At 36.6% G+C, this 19,484-nt stretch overlaps 1 protein-coding gene and 1 pseudogene across 3 annotated transcripts in view; one reads left to right on the forward strand and one right to left on the reverse strand.

The window, feature by feature from the left end:
• GREB1L (GREB1 like retinoic acid receptor coactivator) overlaps positions 1-19,484 on the forward strand; it is a 122,872-nt gene that overhangs the window by 72,863 nt on the left and 30,525 nt on the right. For all 3 annotated transcript variants that reach the window (XM_068562955.1, XM_068562956.1, XM_068562957.1), the window contains 2 exons: positions 14,118-14,298; positions 16,118-16,310. In XM_068562955.1, the coding sequence (XP_068419056.1) occupies positions 14,118-14,298; positions 16,118-16,310 (374 nt within the window). The remainder of the gene's footprint in view (positions 1-14,117; positions 14,299-16,117; positions 16,311-19,484) is intronic.
• On the reverse strand, positions 1,654-2,094 carry LOC137776509 (tumor protein D52 pseudogene; annotated as a pseudogene).

The raw sequence follows: 19,484 nt of genomic DNA on the forward strand, positions 1-19,484 counted from the left end.
GCTTTTCACATGTAATAGAGCATAGTTTCATTTGCATCTGAAGTGCTAACAAAAGCTCCAGCAATCAAGAATGGCAGCATGTTATCAATATTTTATAACAATCAACACTTGTAGCTTTTCAGATTTGGATAAAATCATTTATCCCAAAGTAAATCTAGTCATGCTTTTAAAAAATGCTTTAGGTCACTCCAAGCTTGGCAATTAACATTTGGCTTAAACAATAATAAAACAATCACAACTTGATAAATAACAAATACAACATTGTAGGCCATAACCATACACAGCATAAGGAAAAGATAGTGGTGATGAGTAAGTAGCCATTAGCATTAATAGAGTACCTTGGCCTCCATGCAGATACTTCCAGAGGCTTTGGTTCATTCAGCCCTGACACTCAGTTTTCAAAGCAGGGGGCAATATCTACAGTATCATTTTGTAATTTCTAACACACTGAAAACAAGTAAGTAGAAAATGATGAGTTGATTTTTAATAATGTATTAAATCCTCAGGAGTTATCACCAACCCCTTAGTATAAAATTTTTTCAAGTTATATTAGTCATATAACTTGGTGTGCTACTTACTGTAAATGCTGCTAAATGAATTAAATGAAGACAACAATGTTTCCCCTAATGTGATTGATTTTAGCACTTTTCAGCTACCTAGATCTAAAAAACTTTCAGGCTTTTGAACTGAACATTTGCAGAGAATGTTCATATTTCAACATATTGATAATACAATATGCTTGATTCAGAACGTTAACTTGCAATTTACTCCAAAACTAAAATTTTAATCTGGTGAAAAATAAGTAGCTATAAGTGGCATAATAACCATGATGCATAATAACCATGACACTGAAATGGTTACTGTCACAGATGGTGATAAACAAGGATGTGAGGGCTCCACTCTCAAGTCACCTAGGATTTTGAATTACTGTCTGTACATATTGTCACTTACAAAACTATAACCAATTGAATATTTAGTCTGGTGTCTTCAAACACCCAAGATATAAGATAACTTATACCAAAACAATATCTATTCAAAATATTTTTTGTAGCTGGTAGTTCTTCCCTTGGAGGTAAAGAACATTTTGCCAAAACTTTTAATAACCAGGATACAGAAAATTTTAAAGAGCAATCTTATGTAGGAATCAAATATACAGAGATTCAACGAGGAAAAAAGAAAATTGTATAGAAGACAAAGATCAAACTGGTATCCCAGATCCAGAGCAAATTTTGTAAAGTAGGAAAGCAATTATGATAACCCACAGCTTCTTAGGTCATTCTAGTGAGGATCTCCAGGTACTGTATGTGTTTTTATAATGATATTTCCTAAATAAAGGGCCTTAAATGCACATGAAAGGGTGTCTCCCAGGAATAGAGGTTAAGATATTTTTACGTTGTTCAACCCACAAACTATTTGGTCAAAGGAATATGTAAAGCTCCACAAAGGCACATCTGGTGCAAATTCATGGCAATGAATGTTGACAAGATGTGCTTGGATCTCGCTTGCAGCATCTGGCAGTGAGTAGCAGAACAAAGGTGGAATCTCACAGGCTCTCCTGTGTCTCTTCTGGAAGAGGCTCCGTGGTGGTGAACTAGCGTTTGCAGTTGAATTCAAGAATTCTCCAAAATCACCACCAGCAGGCTTGGTTCCCCCTACTTTAGACTTTAAGTTTTCAACCCTTTCCTCAAATTATTTGAAAGTTGGGGAGTTTTTTACATCTTCCAGCTTTTTGGTGATGACTGATCCAACAGATGAAAAAGAAGCTGAAGCCTTGTGTCCAGCCTGAGATAAGGTTTCAGAGGTCTTCTTGTACACAGACGTGGCTGTCACATCTTGCCACCCTTTGGCAATGTTCTGTTTTAGTTTCTGTAGTGAATTGATCCCAAGTTTCCGCTTGATCTCTGTTAGGTGCTTCTCTTTTGCTGCTAACACTTGAGACAGAGTCTGGATTTCTTCTTCTACCTTAGCAAGTTCTCTTCTTAGCTCTTCTCACTCCTCCTCTGATAGGGTCTCAGTGGCACTGATAGTGGCAGCAACATCTCCTTCCTCGGGCACTGGGTCTGTTCTCAGTAGACCTTGCTCGCCGCGATCCATGTCTCCCGCCCACCAGCAGCGAGTCCTCGCTTGGCCTGCCCGCCCGCCGCGCTCCTCCTGTCCTCCTCCCAGGTTATTTGCTGAGAAGAGATAGCCAGGGTGAAGGAATGTCCATTGTTATAAGACTTAAAAATTCAGCATGCTCTAATGATTTAACATTTTCTGGATTTTCATTTCCTTTTTTAAAAAACAACAATAGCAATTGATTATTTATATTCTACTTTTTTGTAATAGGGATCTGAAGACATATCAGTAAAAGCAGTTATAACAAACCCATAAAATCAGCCAAAAATTAAAAAATAAACATGATTTTCATTTCCTTTTAAGCATTAGAATATTTTTGCATACCAAAACTTCAGAGAAATTAATTCGATCCCAAGGGAAGATGAACAGCTAAAACCGAGAGTAGTTTTATTTTTCTTTAGGATGTCTTCTTGACAGGAAGAGCAAGAAATAAAAATTAGAAATAAAAAATTTAGAAGTAAAATTCTTTATTAAAAAACATCAAGAGATAATAACATTCAAGCCAGACCACATTGTTCTCTCCAAATAAATAAGCAGTACCGTGGGGCATTGAGGTGAGCACTGGGTCATTTTTACTGATACCTGGACATTTTAGATTTCCCTGATTATTATCAGTTTAACCTGATACTCAGGCTGATTAGCTCCTTCTAGTGATGGGTTCTGGCCGCTCATTCAGACTTTTCACCTCTATGGCTTTGACACTGGTGCTCACAAGATATTGTGGACTTGGTGCCTGTGTTCTTGGTTTTATTCCCCTTCAAGACCCTTAGATGGTTGAAAAATTGCTGTTTCCCCTTTAAAGTTTTGCGAGGAATGGCCTTGGAGGACATGATATTGTTTTTCTCTAATCCCATAAAGGGGAATTCAGGCTAATGCTTAAACACATCTGGCTCCGTAGCCTTCAGTAAAGCCAAAGGGGGCACAAGTGGCTACAGTCTAGTTGCTTGGAGTCCTTGTCCGTCCAAGAAACTTCCTCTTCTTTGGAGTTGGTTATTTCCGTGGAAGATGTCCACGACTGGGGCACCACCTAAGGTAGCTCCCAACGTTCAGATCAATCACCTTCAGGGAACACCAACCAATCACCAAACACTTTAGGTGATTCCCAACCGCCACTGGCTCTGTTCTAGGACTCAGTAAGTTGCAAAATGTCATAAAAGAAGAAGAATTACTGAAGCCTCCTAAGTTCCCATTCATGTTAAAAAGTAAGATTTATTATTTAGGTAGACATGGCCCTGACTCTCTTGGTGCTACCATCAGTATCCCAGTTGGACCCTGCTGATGTCCATTTTTTATTGTGGAGTTGGAATAATGTGAGATTTGCTCATGATTTATTAGAACATAAACTTTTATTTAATCCTATAGAACTGTGATAAATAAATTATCAAGAATATAGAAAGTGACCTTTCTCAGACCAGCCATTTCTCGGCACTTCTGACCATTTTCAGATTTCACACCTCTAAGTATATTTTTAAAAAACAAAACAAAACATGAGGATAAAACCAGAAACTAATGAAAAAGTTATCCTATATGGGGTGGAAGAGATAGGGGTGGAATGAGTATAACTTTTAATATAGTTTTGACCTTTGATCCTTATAAATGAGTTACATAGTCAAAAAATTAAATTAAATTAAGATGATGGGAAAAAAACTTAATATTAAATGCAAACGGAAATAAATGAACCTAACTGCATATCAAATTGATAACATAACCACACACCAAAAAGAATTAATTCAAGGATTATTTTAAACACGGTTTTCTTATTGAACATTCTCAGTGTGATATATCATATCCTAAGGGCAAAAAGAATTGCAAATGAATCTTGAATTTTAATCAGTATGTGGTTGGAAGTGGGACTGATAATCTTAAGCTATTTTGTGTATATCACAGGATAGAGAAAATGGGTAAATATTTTAATGTTGAAAACCAGTGTTCTTACATGAAAGAAAGGAGAAATATTCATTTTAGATTTAAATTGGAGATAGAAGTATAAACTTATAACTTGAAAAATATTAAATGTCTCTTAGCTTCATCCCCTGAAAGGTTTTAAAAGCAGTGATATTTTGGGACTTCCTTGGCGGTCCAGTGGTTAAGACATAGCTTTCCACTGCAGGGGGTGAGGGTTTGATCCCTGGTCGAGGAGCTAAGATCCCACATGCCTCGCGGCCAGGAAACCAAGACTTGGAACGGAAGCAGTGTTGTGGTGAATTCAAGACTTAAAAAATGGTCCACATCAAAATAATCTTTAAAAATAAAATGATATTTTAGTATCAAATGTGTGTGTGCACATTTAGCATCTAGATCTTAGGTTATAAATACCCTTCCCCATTGTACCAGCTCTGAGGTAGGAACAGTCTGGAATCTTGGTTTCCAGAAAGTGAGAAAGTACTCAAAGATCGATGGAGGCATGTTGAAAGGACACAGCAGCCTGCTTGAAGGAGATTTTGCTGCCCAAACTTGGTAATTCGGGGCATCTAAAGGAATGATGGCAGTGGATTGTAACCTACCGGATTTTTGTAAAGCCCATGAGTCCACAGTAATGCTAAAAAAAATAAAAGGGGCAGGAGTGAGGGGTGGGACTCAAGCTCTCCTTTATAAAAGAGTACCAGCTAATCAACATATGAAAATAACAGAATTAAGAAATCCCTGTTTTGCACTACCAATATAATTATTGATTCTGGCAAGTATCATCAATGGGTACTGAAACCATTGGGTAAAATGTATTCGGTAACAAGTATTCACACAGTCTCAAGTGTCATCCCACATATTAAAAATTACAAAGAGGAAAAGGCATCTTTACAATGGAGAGATCTGGCAGTAGACAGTACCATGTCCATGCAGTCAAACTTCGCCATCTCCCATTATGGGACAGATTGACATTATGAACAAGGGGAAGTACATGATGTCACCTATGAAGTATAATTGCCAAAAATGTTTAACCTGAATCTAATCACAAGGACACTATCAGAAAAATCCAGATTGTGTGACATTCTACAGAACAACTAGCCTGCATTTTTTAAAATATCGATGAAAAGACCAAAAAAAAAAAAAAAAGACAGGGGAGCTGTTTTAATTATACAGAATAAAGAGACATTGCAACCAAGTACAATGCTTAATTCTTGATTGGATCTTAGACCTAAAAATAAAAAGTAAAAAACACAGCTCTGGGACAATTCGTGAAACTCATATCTACTACTATATGTAAAATAGGTAACTAATAACAACCTACTGTATAGCACAGGGAACGCTACTCAGTACTCTTTAATGACCTATATGGGAATAGAATCTAATAAAGAGTGGATATAGGTATATGTATAACTGATTCACTTTGCTGTACAGCAGAAACTAACACTGTAAATCAACTACACTCCAATAAAAATTAGTTTAAAAAAAACAAATGTATGCTGTGTACTAGAGAATATTATATCAATGTTAGTTCAATTCTTTGGATGTAATAATGGTATTTTAGTTATGTAGGCGAATGCCTTTGCTCTTAAGAAATACATATTGAGGTATATAAGGGTGAATATTATATGTTACTTCTAAATTATTCAGCAATAATAACAACAATGAATAAAAAGTAATAAAGAGAAAAAGCAAATGTACCAAAATATTAACAATTGGTGAAACTAATTGAAGGGTATACAGGTATTTATTGCACTAGTCTTTCAACTTTTCTATAGTATTCAAAGTAGAAAGTGACAGGAAAATAGTCACTGTACATTGATGTTATATCCATCAAATAGAATTTAATATAGTTACTAATGTCTTTAAAAAGTTTCTTAAACATGGATATATATTTGCCTTCCCCCCTTTTAAGAAATTTTAAATATTGAATAGATCAAATTTATAAATTTTATGAGGTATTAAAAATCACAATATAGTGAACACCCACGTACCCATCAAAATAACTTACTGAAGACTCTTGTTCCCCACCCTGATGCTAACATTCGTCTTCTTTCAAGGGTAACTATTATGCTGAATTTTGTGTTTATTATTCCTTGTTTTATTTATAGTTTTGCCATAGTGCATAACTCCTAAACAATATATTGTTTAATTTTGTATACTTTAAACATTTTTGTAAATGCATTTGTCTGTAATTTACTTTTTATACTCAATATTACGTTCCTGTGATTAATCCTGTTGTTGTGTGTAGCTGTAATTCACTAATTTTCCTGCTTTTTAGTGTTCTATTAAATGAATATAACACACATTTCTTAAAAAATCATTTCTCCTATTGATGGACATTTAGGTTGTTTCTAGTTTTTTACTATTTCAAACAGTGCTGGTACACATGTACAAGAGTTTTTCTGAGAGAAGAATTGTTGGGGCATAGGTTATGTACACTTTCAACCTTACTAAATAATGCTAATTTTTTTCCAAGGTGGTTGGTTATATTTACATTCCCACTAGCGATGTATGTGTTTCAGTTGCAAATGTTTGATATGGTCATGCTTATTTTTAAGTTTTTTTAATTTTTAAATAATTTTATATCTTCAGAAAAGTCACAGAAACAGTACAAGAGATCCAAACATGACATTTAAAAATAATTCCATTCTCCAATAAACATGTTAAAAAAAAAAAAAGAAAATTATCACAATATGCTGGCTGAAAAAACATCCATTTATAATAGCATCAAAAGGAATAAAATACTTAGGCATATATTTGATGAAAGAAGTGTAAAACTTAAACTCTGAAAACTAGAAAACATTGTTGAAAGAAATTTAAAAAGACCTAAATAAATATAAAGATAGTCTACATTCATGAATTGGAAGACATTAAATTTTTTTGTTTTTTTAATAAGGGGCTCTTTTTTTTTTAAATTAATTAATTTATTTATTTATGGCTGTGTTGGGTCTTCGTTTCTGTGCGAGGGCTTTCTCTAGTTGTGGCAAGTGGGGGCCACTCTTCATCGCGGTGCGCAGGCCCCTCACTATTGCAGCCTCTCTTGTTGCAGAGCACAGGCTCAGTAATTGTGGCTCACGGGCTCAGTTGCTCCGCGGCATGTGGGATCCTCCCAGACCAGGGCTCGAACCCGTGTCCCCTGCATTGGCAGGCAGATTCTCAACCACTGCGCCACCAGGGAAGCCCAACATTAATATTTTTAAGATGGCAATATTCCGCAAATTGATCTCAGATTCAATGCATTCCCTATCAAAAACCCAGCTGACTTCTTTGCATAAATTAACAAGCTGATCCTAAAATTCATGTGGAAATTCAAGGGACCCAGAATACCCAAAACAATATTTAAAAAGAAGAACAAAGTTGGAAGACTCTCACTGCCCCATTTTAAAACTTAATACGAAGCTACAGCATTTAGACATTGTGGTGCTGGCATAAAGATGACATATAAATCAATGGGATAGAATTGAGAGAGTCCAGAGATAAACCCTGCTATTTATGGTCAACTGAATTTTGGCTAGGTTGCCAAGTCCATTCAATGGGGAAAGTAATCTTTTCAACAAATGGTGCTGGGGCAACTTGATATCCACATGTGAAAGAATGAAGTTGGACCTTTACCTCACAAGCAAAAAGTAACTTAAAACAGATCAAAGACCTAAATGTAAGACCTAAAACAATAAAATTCTTAGAAGAAAACATAGGTGTAAATCTTCGTGACTTTGGATCAAGCAGTGATTTCTTAGATACGATTCCAAGAGCACCACCACCAACAACAGCAACAAAAACAGATAAACTGGACACCATCAAAATTAAAAACATTTGTGCTTCAAAGGACACCATCAAGAAAATGAAAAGAGAACCCACAGAATGAGAGAAATTATTTGCAAATCATATGTCTGATAAGAGACTTCTATCTATAATATTTAAAGACCTATTATAACTCAATAATAAAAAGACAAATAGCCTAATTAAGATATGGGTAAAGGATCTGAATGGGCACACATCCAAAGAAGATATACAGATGACCAAAGAGCACATGAAAAGATGCTCAACACCATTAAGCAGTTGGAGAAATGAAAATCAAAACCACAATGAATACTACTTCATGCCCATGAGGATTGCTATAAGCAAAAAGAGAGACAATAACAAGTAATATGTAGAGAAACTGGAAGTTCATACACTGCTGGTGGGAATGTAAATAGTTTAGCTACTTTAGAAGACAGTCTAGCAGCTCTTCAAATGGTTAAACAAAGAGTTACCATATGATCCAGCCATTCTACTCCTAGATATGAAATGAGAGAGAAGTGAAAATATAGGTCCACACAAAAAACCTGTACACAAAAGTTTACAGCAGCATTATTCATAATAACCAAAAAGTGGAAACAGTTCAAATGTCTATCATGCCCATAATGAATGGATATATAAAATGTGGTAATCTATACAATGGAATATTACTCAGCAATAAAAAGAAATGAAGTATTGATGAATGCTAAAACATGGATGAAACTTGAAAACGGTATTCCAAGTGAAAGAAGCCAGTCACACAAGATCAGATATTGTTATGATTCTGTTTACATTAAATGTCCAGAGCAAGCAGACCTACAGAGAAAGAAAATATATTGGTAATTGCCTAGGGCTGGAGGACTGAGGGGGGAATTGAGGGATGATGGTTAAAGGGTCTGGGGTTTCATGAAAATGTTCTAAAATTGCTTGTAGTGATTGTTGTACAACTCTGTGAATTTACTAAAAGCTATTGAATTGCACATTTTATATGGGTGAAATGTATGTGGACTATATATTAATAAAGCTGTTAAAAAATAGGGAGTTCACATAAACCCTTCACCAGCTTTTCTTAAAGTTGAGAATTTATATAACCATAGTACCGTGATCAAAGCAGGAAATCAATTCTGCAACAAAACTATTAACCAACTAAAGACCTCACTAGTTTTCCCTTAATGTCATTTTTCGTTCCAGGATTCAATCCAGGATCAAACATTGCATTCAGTTCTTTTGTCCTCTTAGTCTCCTGCAACCTGGGACATGTCTTCAATTTTACCTTGTTTTTCATGACCTTAACTGCTATCTCCAATTCCATATGAACACTGCAAGGTTCCTTTTAGTCCTTCCCCATTTCTCTATTTGTAACTTTTTTCTCTGACAGGGAGAAATCTGATTCTTGTTATCTACAATGTACATATTCACTGCTTTGATTTTTTTTCCTAGAAGTTACACAATTGCTAACCCACACCCCTGTGAGAAAACAGATTGCCAGCTAAAGTGTTGCCGTACAATTCTTTTGGTCTTTAGCCTTATGGTTTCCAGCCAAAACACTGATTTGTTTTACCGCGGTTTGCTCTTTTCATGCTCACCCCCCCTCAATGTGGTTATGTTAGGTTTCATTTGTTACCATTTGGATTCCATGTTGCCTGCCTCTCCTCCCATCCAGCCCCCCATGCCCCACTCCATTCTTTTTTTTTTTTTTCTTTTTTTAATATTTATTTATTTATTTATTTGGCTGCGCCGGGTCTTAGTTGTGGCACGCAGGATCTTTGTTGAGGCATGTGGGATCTAGTTCCCTGACCAGGGATCGAACCCCGTGCCCCCTGCATTGGTAGTAGAGGGTCTTAACCGCTGGACCACTAGGGAAGTCCCCCCACTCCATTCTTTTTTTTTTTTTTAATTTATTTTTGGCTGCATTGGGTCTTCATTGCTGCGCGTGGGCTTTCTCTAGTTGTGGCAAGCGGGGGCCACTCTTCATCGCGGTGCGCGGGCCCCTCACTATCGCGGCCTCTCTTGTTGTGGAGCACAGGCTCCAGACGCGCAGGCTCAGCAATTGTGGCTCACGGGCCCAGTTGCTCCGCGGCATGTGGGATCCTCCCAGACCAGGGCTCGAACCCGTGTCCCCTGCATTGGCAGGCAGACTCTCAACCACTGCGCCACCAGAGAAGTCCCCCCACCACCCCACCCCCCCCACTCCATTCTTGATTAACTTTGTTCTATGGTTCTAAGAGCCAAAGCCATACAAAACGGTATATTCAGAGAAGCATCTCTCCCTCATACCTACTCATTCCCATTCTCCCTTCTTTACACCCCTTTCCCACCCACCCCCCTACTGGTAACCAATCTCTTTAGGTTGTGGTTTATCCTTCTTGGATTTGTTTTGCAGAAATGAGATACATAAGTATTTTCTTTCATCCACTTCTTTCTTACAATTATCTTGTTTTTTAAAATTTGTATTAATGTGGTATTATTCCATTTTATTATGGTTTTTATTTGTATTTCCCTTATTATTAATGAGGCTGAACATCTTTTCAGATGTTTATTGGCCATTTGGGTTTCTTCTAGGAAATGCCTGCTAAAGTTTTTTTTTTTTGCCCATTTTCTCTTGGATTTGTAGGAGTAATTTATGTATTCTGAATACTAATCCTTTTTAGTAATACTAGTTACAGATTTGGAAGGCTCGTCTTTTTATTTATAACATCTTTGATGAATAGACCTTCTTAAGTTTAGTTTATCTATCATTTGGCCTTTTGTGTTTAAGAAATCCTCTATGAGTTGCCACAGTTATTCTCCTTTATTGTCTTCTAAAAGTTTTAGAGTTTTGTCTTTTACATTTAAGTTTTTAATCCACCTGAATTTTTTTTTCCTTTTTTTTTTGCATATCAGGTAAGATCCAATATAATTTCTTGGTTCTTCAGTGCTGACTGTTGAAGAGCCCATCCTTTACCACTGATCTACATTGCAAGCTTTATCATAAATCTCCGTTTTATATGCATGTGGGTGTGTTTCCAGGGTTTGCTCCATGCCAAAACCACTGTCTTGTTAATACAGCTGTATAATTCTTAGTCTCTGGTAAGGCAGATCTCTCCCACCTTTTCTACTTCAGGGCTGTCTTGACTATTCTTGGTTCTTTGCTCTGCCATATACATTTTTAAACAATTTTAAATTTTAACTATATGTTTATGGTATACTTCTAATTTAAGTCTTCTTTAATGTCATTAATAGTTTCATCATTTTCTCCATAAAGGTCTTATACACCTTTTATAAGGTTTATTCATAGATAATATTTTTTGACGTCATTGTAAAATAGTTTTTTTTAAATACTATTTCCTAACTGTTTGCTGTTGGTATAAAGAAATACAACTAATTTTTATAAATTGATTTTGAATCCATCAACTTAACTAAATTCTTATTAATTTAATTGATTTATTGGTGGATTATATTATGTTTTCTACCAAGACATATTATTAGTAAATAGTGATAGTTTTGTTTCTTTCTCTCTCTCTTTTTTTAAGTAATTGGTGGTTCCATTTATTTCTAAATATAGTAAGAGCATAAGATATTTTTATTGAGTTGAAATAAAATGCTTGTAATGATGCCATTAACACCTCTTGAAAGAGGCCCTCTGAAGGAAGACACAATATCCATTTTTGTTTTATATTTACTAAGGAGAAGCTGTGAAGGGAGAAAGGAATTAAAATGGAATATTAAATTATATTCTGTTTATATTTTAATATACACTGCATAAGACCACCAGCTTCTATGAAAGGATAAATACTGTATCATTAGACTGGTTGTGGATAGTTTTGTTTCTCACTTTACAGTTATAGGTAAAAAAAAGTCAGGATATACAGTTATAAAATGTGAGCTAGGTAGCAGAATATCCATTTTAAAAAAGTAGGAAGGAATGCACAAAAATGTTCACAGTGACTTATTTTGAGTTAAAGAATCATGGATAATTTTTTCTTTTTTAATATATCTCTATACTTTCCAGTTTTCCCAAGATGAGTATCTATCACTTTCATAACCAGGAAAGAAACAAAACTTAAAACTAAAAGCAAGTCTAAAACAAAATGTAAAGGTAAGGATGATATACTAAAAATGCCCCATTAGAAATAAAACAATCAAGTACCTCTGATGTGCCTCCCCCCCACCCAGATATACCACTGCAGAGCCAGCTGGCAGCATAGACTAATATACCATGTTATGTCTAAGAGAATGACCTCTGAGATTCATGGAACTTTGTCTTTCCATTAAGGGCATGTATGGACTTGACCTGTCAAAGGCATACAATTGGTCGGCATTTCATTTGTTTTGAAATGTGATCAACTCAATAATCCATAAGATGCATTTTTCCTCTTTGTGAATTATTTATGGTCTTATCATATTAAGAGACTCCTAACTCTCACTGCTTATTTCCTAAGGATAAACTTAGGAAATATAGACTAATTTTCAACTGGTTGTACTCTCCCTATTTTACAAATAAGGAAACAGAAACCACCAGAGATTAAGTAGGTCCTCTTTCTGTGCCTCTGCTCACCTCCTCAACACCAGAGGACTTTGTCTCTCATCATGACACGTGTCAAAAATATCCATCTCCATCATAAGCTCCATGAGATTAAGATCTTTGTTTGTCCTGCCCTCCTGTGTATCCCCAGGCTGAACACAATACCTGACATAGTACCTGATATATAATGGATGTTCAGTAAATCTCTATCGAATGTTGAATATATTTTATAAGCAATCCACGTTCCAAAAAATCAGACTACTTGCCAAATTAAATGTTTGATTAATTGCTTTTGGAAATATTCACAACATCATTTGACTACACGTGGGTGGAAATTGAAAACAATCTCTGAGTAAAGCCTCCTAATGAAAAAAGTTTGAAAACAAAATTACCTTTCTGTTTACCTTTTCTGGTATAATGAATTTTTCATATGGTAAAACATTTTTCCTATTTTCTTTTATACCATTTAGAGCTATTAGTATTACGGCATCTAGATGCTAATTGCATATAGCTGTTAATTAGTCTGGTTTTATATGAAAAGAAAAACTAGACAAACAAAACTAAGTCAACCTAATTCATAAAAGTCTCTTCACTTAACTTGTTTATCTATTTTAATTTAAATTTTTTTCCACACAGTTGGGACTGGTGGATGTGGCTGATATTGGATGTTAAATAGATATCCTTGGAGGACCATATCTAACCCCCAAATGTGACATATCTAACCCTAATCAGTCTTCTGGTTCCTTCTGCTTGCAGGGTCATGGGCTTGACTCACAAGGCTCTCCTCTCAGAGGGCTGAGTGTCTTGGGCAGGGGAGTGTTGTGCACTCTTGTTTGGGGGCAGTGTTTTTTTCCAGCTTTATTGAGCTATAATTAACATATTGTCTAAGTTTAAGGTATACAGTGTGATGTTTTCATGCATGTATGTATTGTGAAATGTTCACCACAATAAGGTTAGTTAACACACACTTCATCTCACATAATTCACCTCACATAATTATCACTTTGTCTCTTCATTTTAAAGGAGGATTTGGCGTTTTAATTATCCAACAACAGCTTCATGTGCCTAGAACTATTTTAGATGTTTGTATGTAGAAATAATTTTACTATAGACAGAGATAATGATACAGTACAAGTTTTACAGTTTCTAACGTTTTGAGAATATAATTATCTTGAGTAATTCAGTTCATTCTAGTAATTTGGTACGTAATCCAACAATCGTTGAGGGCATCCCATACTCTAGGTACTGTGCAACATTGTCACTATATAAAATGAGTAAAATACTACCTAAAAAAGCTCACGATCTAGCGATGTATCTTTGGACATCAGATTTTATTTTCCTTTTTTCTTATATGTGTTTTGTCGCTAAGTTTGGGGTAAGGAAGATTTACACGATTATATCAATTTGGCCAAGAGCTGTAGTCCAAAGCTTCATTTTTTCCAAGTGGCCTATAGTAGCTGTTAGCAGATAAATAGAATTTAATTAGACATAATTAAATTCACATATAAATATAAATTTATATTTCACATATAAATAGAATTTAATTAGACAGAGGTCTCATACATTCAAGCTTCTACTTAACGTATCAGGTCAGTCCCTGTTATCATTTGTATGAAGTATGGGAGGTGGGTGCGGTATTCTAAAGAAAAGGAAACCTGATATTTCCTCCTCAAAACTGTTGTGGGGAATATGGAAATGGAAAGCTATCTGCTCTGTAAATCTCTATATATGGTTAGTACCCAGTATGTCAGTACACTGAACTTAATCTCATAGACGTGTGTAAAAAAGATAAACTCTTTTTTCTTCTTGGCAGGTGTCCTTGTAGACTTGGGTCTGGAGGAAAATGGGACAGCCTATCAGAGAGCAGAGAAATATGTTGTTCGTCTAGACAATGAGATTCAAACCAAGTTTGAAGTTTTTATGAGAAGGGTGAAACAGAACCCGTACACACTGTTTGTGCTAGTTCATGACAACTCCCATGTGGAACTAACGAGGTGATTGCTTCAGAGTGAGCAAATACAATATTTCTTCTACAGCAGTAATGGTCATGTACTAAATAATTTAAAAGGTGGTGATTTGAAAGACCATGGACCCTACCAGTTGGCATCTTCTCATGGTTAACTTATTCCCACCCTTTTCTTGCTTTCTCAACTTTTCTTACCGCTTTAATGTTGATTTTATTTTAACTATACTGTGGGCGAATTTACAAATTCTTGTTAAAATCCCGTCTTAAGAGCATTGTGGGACTCAGCTGCTTCAGCGAAAGGTTGGCAACAAGGGGGTTGCGGTGAGTGAGCTCCCAGAAGGGCCATGTGCTTTCCCGCCCACCCCCTCTCCTCCTCATGGTTCTTCTCATTTTCTCCTTTTCCTTGTCCTCTCTTCCTTCCTTTCCTGCTATTTCTCCTCTTTCTTGCCTTTCTCTCTTCCCTCTTCCCTTTAGCAGCAGTGGAGATGCCACTTCAATGATCTGAGAGCAGATCCAAAACCTTCCACAATTTACCTGTTTAAACAAGAGACCATCCTATCTCTTTATGGGCTTATTAATGAAATAACAGTTTGTGTGGTGTGACGGAGTCAGATCAAATCACAGTACTTATCTAGTAGGGGGTATCTTTGTTCCTTCCTATGGATTGAAAAAAGCAAGTAGTTGTTTTTTGTTGTTTTTTTTTTAAGGGCAAATAGTTGTCAAGTATTACATATCATGGTTTGTCCTCACCAGGTAGGGGGAGGGAAATTTCAGGCATCATCAAGCATTCATAGATTTTCTTTCCTCAGGACACACTGAGGTTAGGCATCTGGAATTTTTTTTATCTGTGGCAGAAATGTCAGAATTGCAAAAACACTTGTTCAGAAGCCAGAATGTGTTTGGTACTCCATAATCTGAAGTCCAGAGCCATATGTAGGTGTAAAAATGATCTGGTATAACTTGTTAGATTTGCAAGGAAGGAAGGAAGGGAGAGAGGGAGGAAGGAAAGATAAAGAAAAGAAATTTTGCCCACACCTTGTTCAGTTACTGCTCATGTTCTATGAGCAGAAATAGCTCACTGACCTTGTATTCCTCATCTTTGAAAGTTTGGGGTAATAGCTCTGAGGGTTACACATTGGATCTCTCTGTATTTAATTCTCATGGGCCTTGAGATTACTTTTTTGAATATATATATATATATAGAGAGAGAGAGAGAGAGAGAGAGGGAGAGGGGTGGGGTGGGGTGGGAGAGAGGGAGAGAGAGCGGGATTGGGAGTGGGGAGTTTTGAGGCTGCATGGAAACCTGGTACCTCCACATTGAATGGAACGGAAAATGACTCAGAGATATGACAATGTTGGTCGTGGGGAGGAGGCCGGGGGAGTCCTCCCCACAGTCTAGCAGCTTCAAGGGAGGAAGGAGAGTGTGTTAACACAGAGGGGATTCCTTGTAGCTTTGGGGCCTCTTTGGGGGTACAGATCATTGCAGAGTTATAAGCATCATATTTTGATGGAGAGCTCCCTCATTCAGGTGGGCTTTCAAACTGAAGTGATCCACCTCAGCTACGGAGTTGGATATCCTTGGCTTGGATAACTGAGTTTACATTTTGAGGTGTATCGGCGACAAACTGAAAAAGGAAAAAAAAAATCCCTGGAATCTGTGTGAAAGGGGTAAGAAGGTGGGTCATCTTTGCCCTTCCAAATCCAATGTTGGTTGCTTCTGCTCCTGCCCCCAATTAATAGGAACTAGAAAAATAAGAGCTAAAACATTACCTCCATTTTGATATTCTGATTCTGCATCTAATCAGTTAAATTAGGAGGTTTTAATGTGACTTTCAATATTTCTACAGTGTCATTTCGGGCTCTTTGTCACATGGTGAACCTGGCCATGGATTGGCTGACAGAGTCATTAACTGCAGAGAGGTTCTGGAAGCTTTCAACCTCCTGGTGCTCCAGGTCACCTCCTGCCCATACACTCTGCAGACCCAACAGTCCCGAATCAGCGCCAACAACGAGGTTCACTGGATACAGCTGGACAGCACAGTGAGTCTCTGTTCTACCCTCTGATACACAGTCATGTTCTCAGTTCCCCCGGGGACCAGAATCTTGTAATAAAATATGGTCATGGCAAAAGAGTTCAAAAAACTAACTAACATAATGCTTTCTCTTCTAAAAGTTCCATATAATTACAATTATTATTCACTAAAAACTAGTGAATAGTGTCCTCTATAAATTTGATTCGGTGGTTCTTTTCTGGGCTATCATGCAGATATAAAATTGTCTATCCAGTATAGTTTGTCCTCCTAAAATGTGATGTCATCTGACACCATCATCAATATCCTGGATTAGCTTTGTGCCTTTAAATGATTCATTCCAATCTAAAACCTGGAAATTTTATTGTCCTCTTGTTTCAGTCTTACTGATCTAGATGTATATCTATATGTTAATTATTCTCATGCTTCCCAGCAACTGGATTTTTCCTTTTAATCAATTCTCACAGACTTCTAGTTGAAACAGAAGATGCTGGTACTGTTACTCTAAATTACTCAGGGGACTTCCCTGGCAGTCCAGTGGTTAAGTCTCCGTGCTTCCACCGCAGGGCACACGGGTTTGATCCCTGGTCAGGGAACTAAGATCCCACATGCTGCGCAGTGTGGCCAAAAAGGAAAAAAAAAAAAAAAAACCACTTTAAACAGCAATTCCCTGGTGGTCCAGTGGTTAGGACTCCACAGACAAAACAAAACAAAACACTCTAAATTACTCAGTAGTATCATTTAATGCGTTGAGAATAGCTCAGCATTGTACACATCCAGGTCCAGTCCCTAATACTTAAAAGATATTTTCTGTGACCTATAAACTGTATGCTAAATATATTAGCAAATAAAAAAAATGAGAGTTTTATTAAAAAAACAAGATCAGCCATTAAGCAATAGAACCTTTGTTTAGAAATACTGAACTGTGATATATTTTTAAATAAACATGTTTAAGTAAAAGAGGCCAGAAATGTCTTACATAAGAATAACTGTTTATTTTTCAACCCAGTGCATTTCACTCTGTTATGAAGTAGGTAAGAAGACTTGGAGCCCTTCTCTTTGAGCATTGGTGTGTCCCTTACAGTCAAGCAAGCTCAGGTCCCTGACTCACGTTGGCATCACCAGTCCCTCCCTTGTGAGAACTGTCTCGGTGTGTTGACTGTCACAAGGGGGTTGCTTTGAGCTTTCACTTTGCTGGTATCTTCTCCACCCTAGCTCTGTCCATGAATTGGGTGGGCAAGTTATAGGTGAGATAAGAGGCTGCCAGAGTTCCTTTGCCTCTGAACCAAAACCGTATGGTGTGCCTAGGGTCTACCCCAGTAGTTGTCCTGACATGGAATGGGATAGCCAGTAGAACTGATAAAATGAAACATTGTTTTTAATCCAACAGATAGGGCTCCAACTAAACGTTAAGTTGAACATATTGGTAGGGGGGAAAAAGGAGAACTATCCTATCCTGAACAGTTGGTTCAGTCTTTTTCTGGAAGGGATCACTCCAGTGATAGGAAGATGGGCTCATAGCTTCTGCCCTTTGTTTTCTCCTGATGTGAAATAATAGAGAAACAGGCTTAAAATAATTTTCCTTAAAAGTCATTCCTATGACTGTGGTTAATTTTTTTAAGTATAATGATGGTATTGTGGTTATATTTTTTAAAGGATTCCAATCTTAGAGATATCTAGTGAAGTATTTGTGGATTAGAGATATGATACCCAGGATCATATTCAAAATAATTGAGGGGTGGGGAGTTATTATATTATAATTAAGGTTTTAAAAAAATCATCCCTGTGACATTGAGAGGAACATGGAGAAAAGGTAAAAACATTGAATCTAATTTACAACAACTTTACACATTTAGGGGCGAAGCTCTAGTGATTAGCTTCCTTTAGTTATCCTGAAACCAATGTCCTAAAGAAGGAATAATAGAGAAAAGCGAAGAAAGTAGACTCAAAAAATATTAGTGAGCACTTGTGGGCTTGTGTTAGATCTTTCCAAGAACACACAGAGAGCTGATGGTTTAAGGAGAAAGCAAAGTACGTATAAAAGCCACTATTATTCCAAAGTAGAATAAGACATAGATAGAGAAAACAGATTGGTGGTTTTCCAAGGTGGGGGCTGGAGGGTAGACAAAATGAGTGAAGCTGGTCAAAAGGTATAGACTTCCAGTTATAAAGTAGATAATTCCTGGGGAAATAATGTACAGCAAGGTGACTATAGTTAATAATACTTTATGGTATATTTGAAAGTTGCTAAGAGAGTAGATCTTAAAATTTCTCACCATAAGAAAACAAGAATTATAACCATGTGTGCTGACGGGTGGATGTTAACTAAACTTATTGTGGTGATCATTTCACAACATATGCAGACAGCAAATCATTATGCTGTACACCTGAGACTAATATAATTTTATGTCAATTATATCTCAATTTTTTTAAAAAAGAAAAAAATCAAGTTGTACGCCTTAAATATATACGATTTGTCAAAACAAAACAAAAAATGTAACGAAATAAAAACAAAGTAGAATAAGACAATTGCAGAAAACCAAAGTGCTCTGTGGGTTGAAAGGAGGGAGAAGTCCCACCCATTTGAGAGCATCGGGAATGGCGACATAGAGGACAGAGCACTTGGGATGGGCTTTGGAGGAGAGGAAGGACAGAGCAGACAGACAGGAGAGCAGCCACTCCTGGCAGCAGACAGCTCGGGCACGACCACAGAGGAGTAAGCATCAGGTATTTTTCAGAGAATACTTAGTGGGATGAAGAGAAACCTGGAAATATACATATGGAATCTTTGAGACCAGGCTGGAAAAGCTTACACTTATTACACAGGCATGAACGATATTTTAGCAAAGGCATAGTATTATTAGAAATAACATTGAGACACAGATGGAGAGAACAAACGTATGGACACCAAGAGGGGAAAGTTGCGGGGCCGGGAGGGGGTGGGTGATGAATTGGGAGATTGGGATTGACATGTATACACTAATATGTGTAAAATGGATAACTAATAAGAACCAGCTGTATAAAAAAATAACTAAAATAAAATTCAAAAAGAAAAAAAAAGAAATAGCAGAATATACATATTTCTTTTATTTTTTATATTCACAATGTTAATGTACAGCTTGATGCATTTTCACAAACTGAACACACCCATGGGACCAGCACCCAGATGAAGAACTAGAACACT

Source organism: Eschrichtius robustus, chromosome 14 (assembly GCF_028021215.1).
Source record: "Eschrichtius robustus isolate mEscRob2 chromosome 14, mEscRob2.pri, whole genome shotgun sequence".
Classification (NCBI taxonomy): Eukaryota; Metazoa; Chordata; class Mammalia; order Artiodactyla; family Eschrichtiidae; genus Eschrichtius; species Eschrichtius robustus.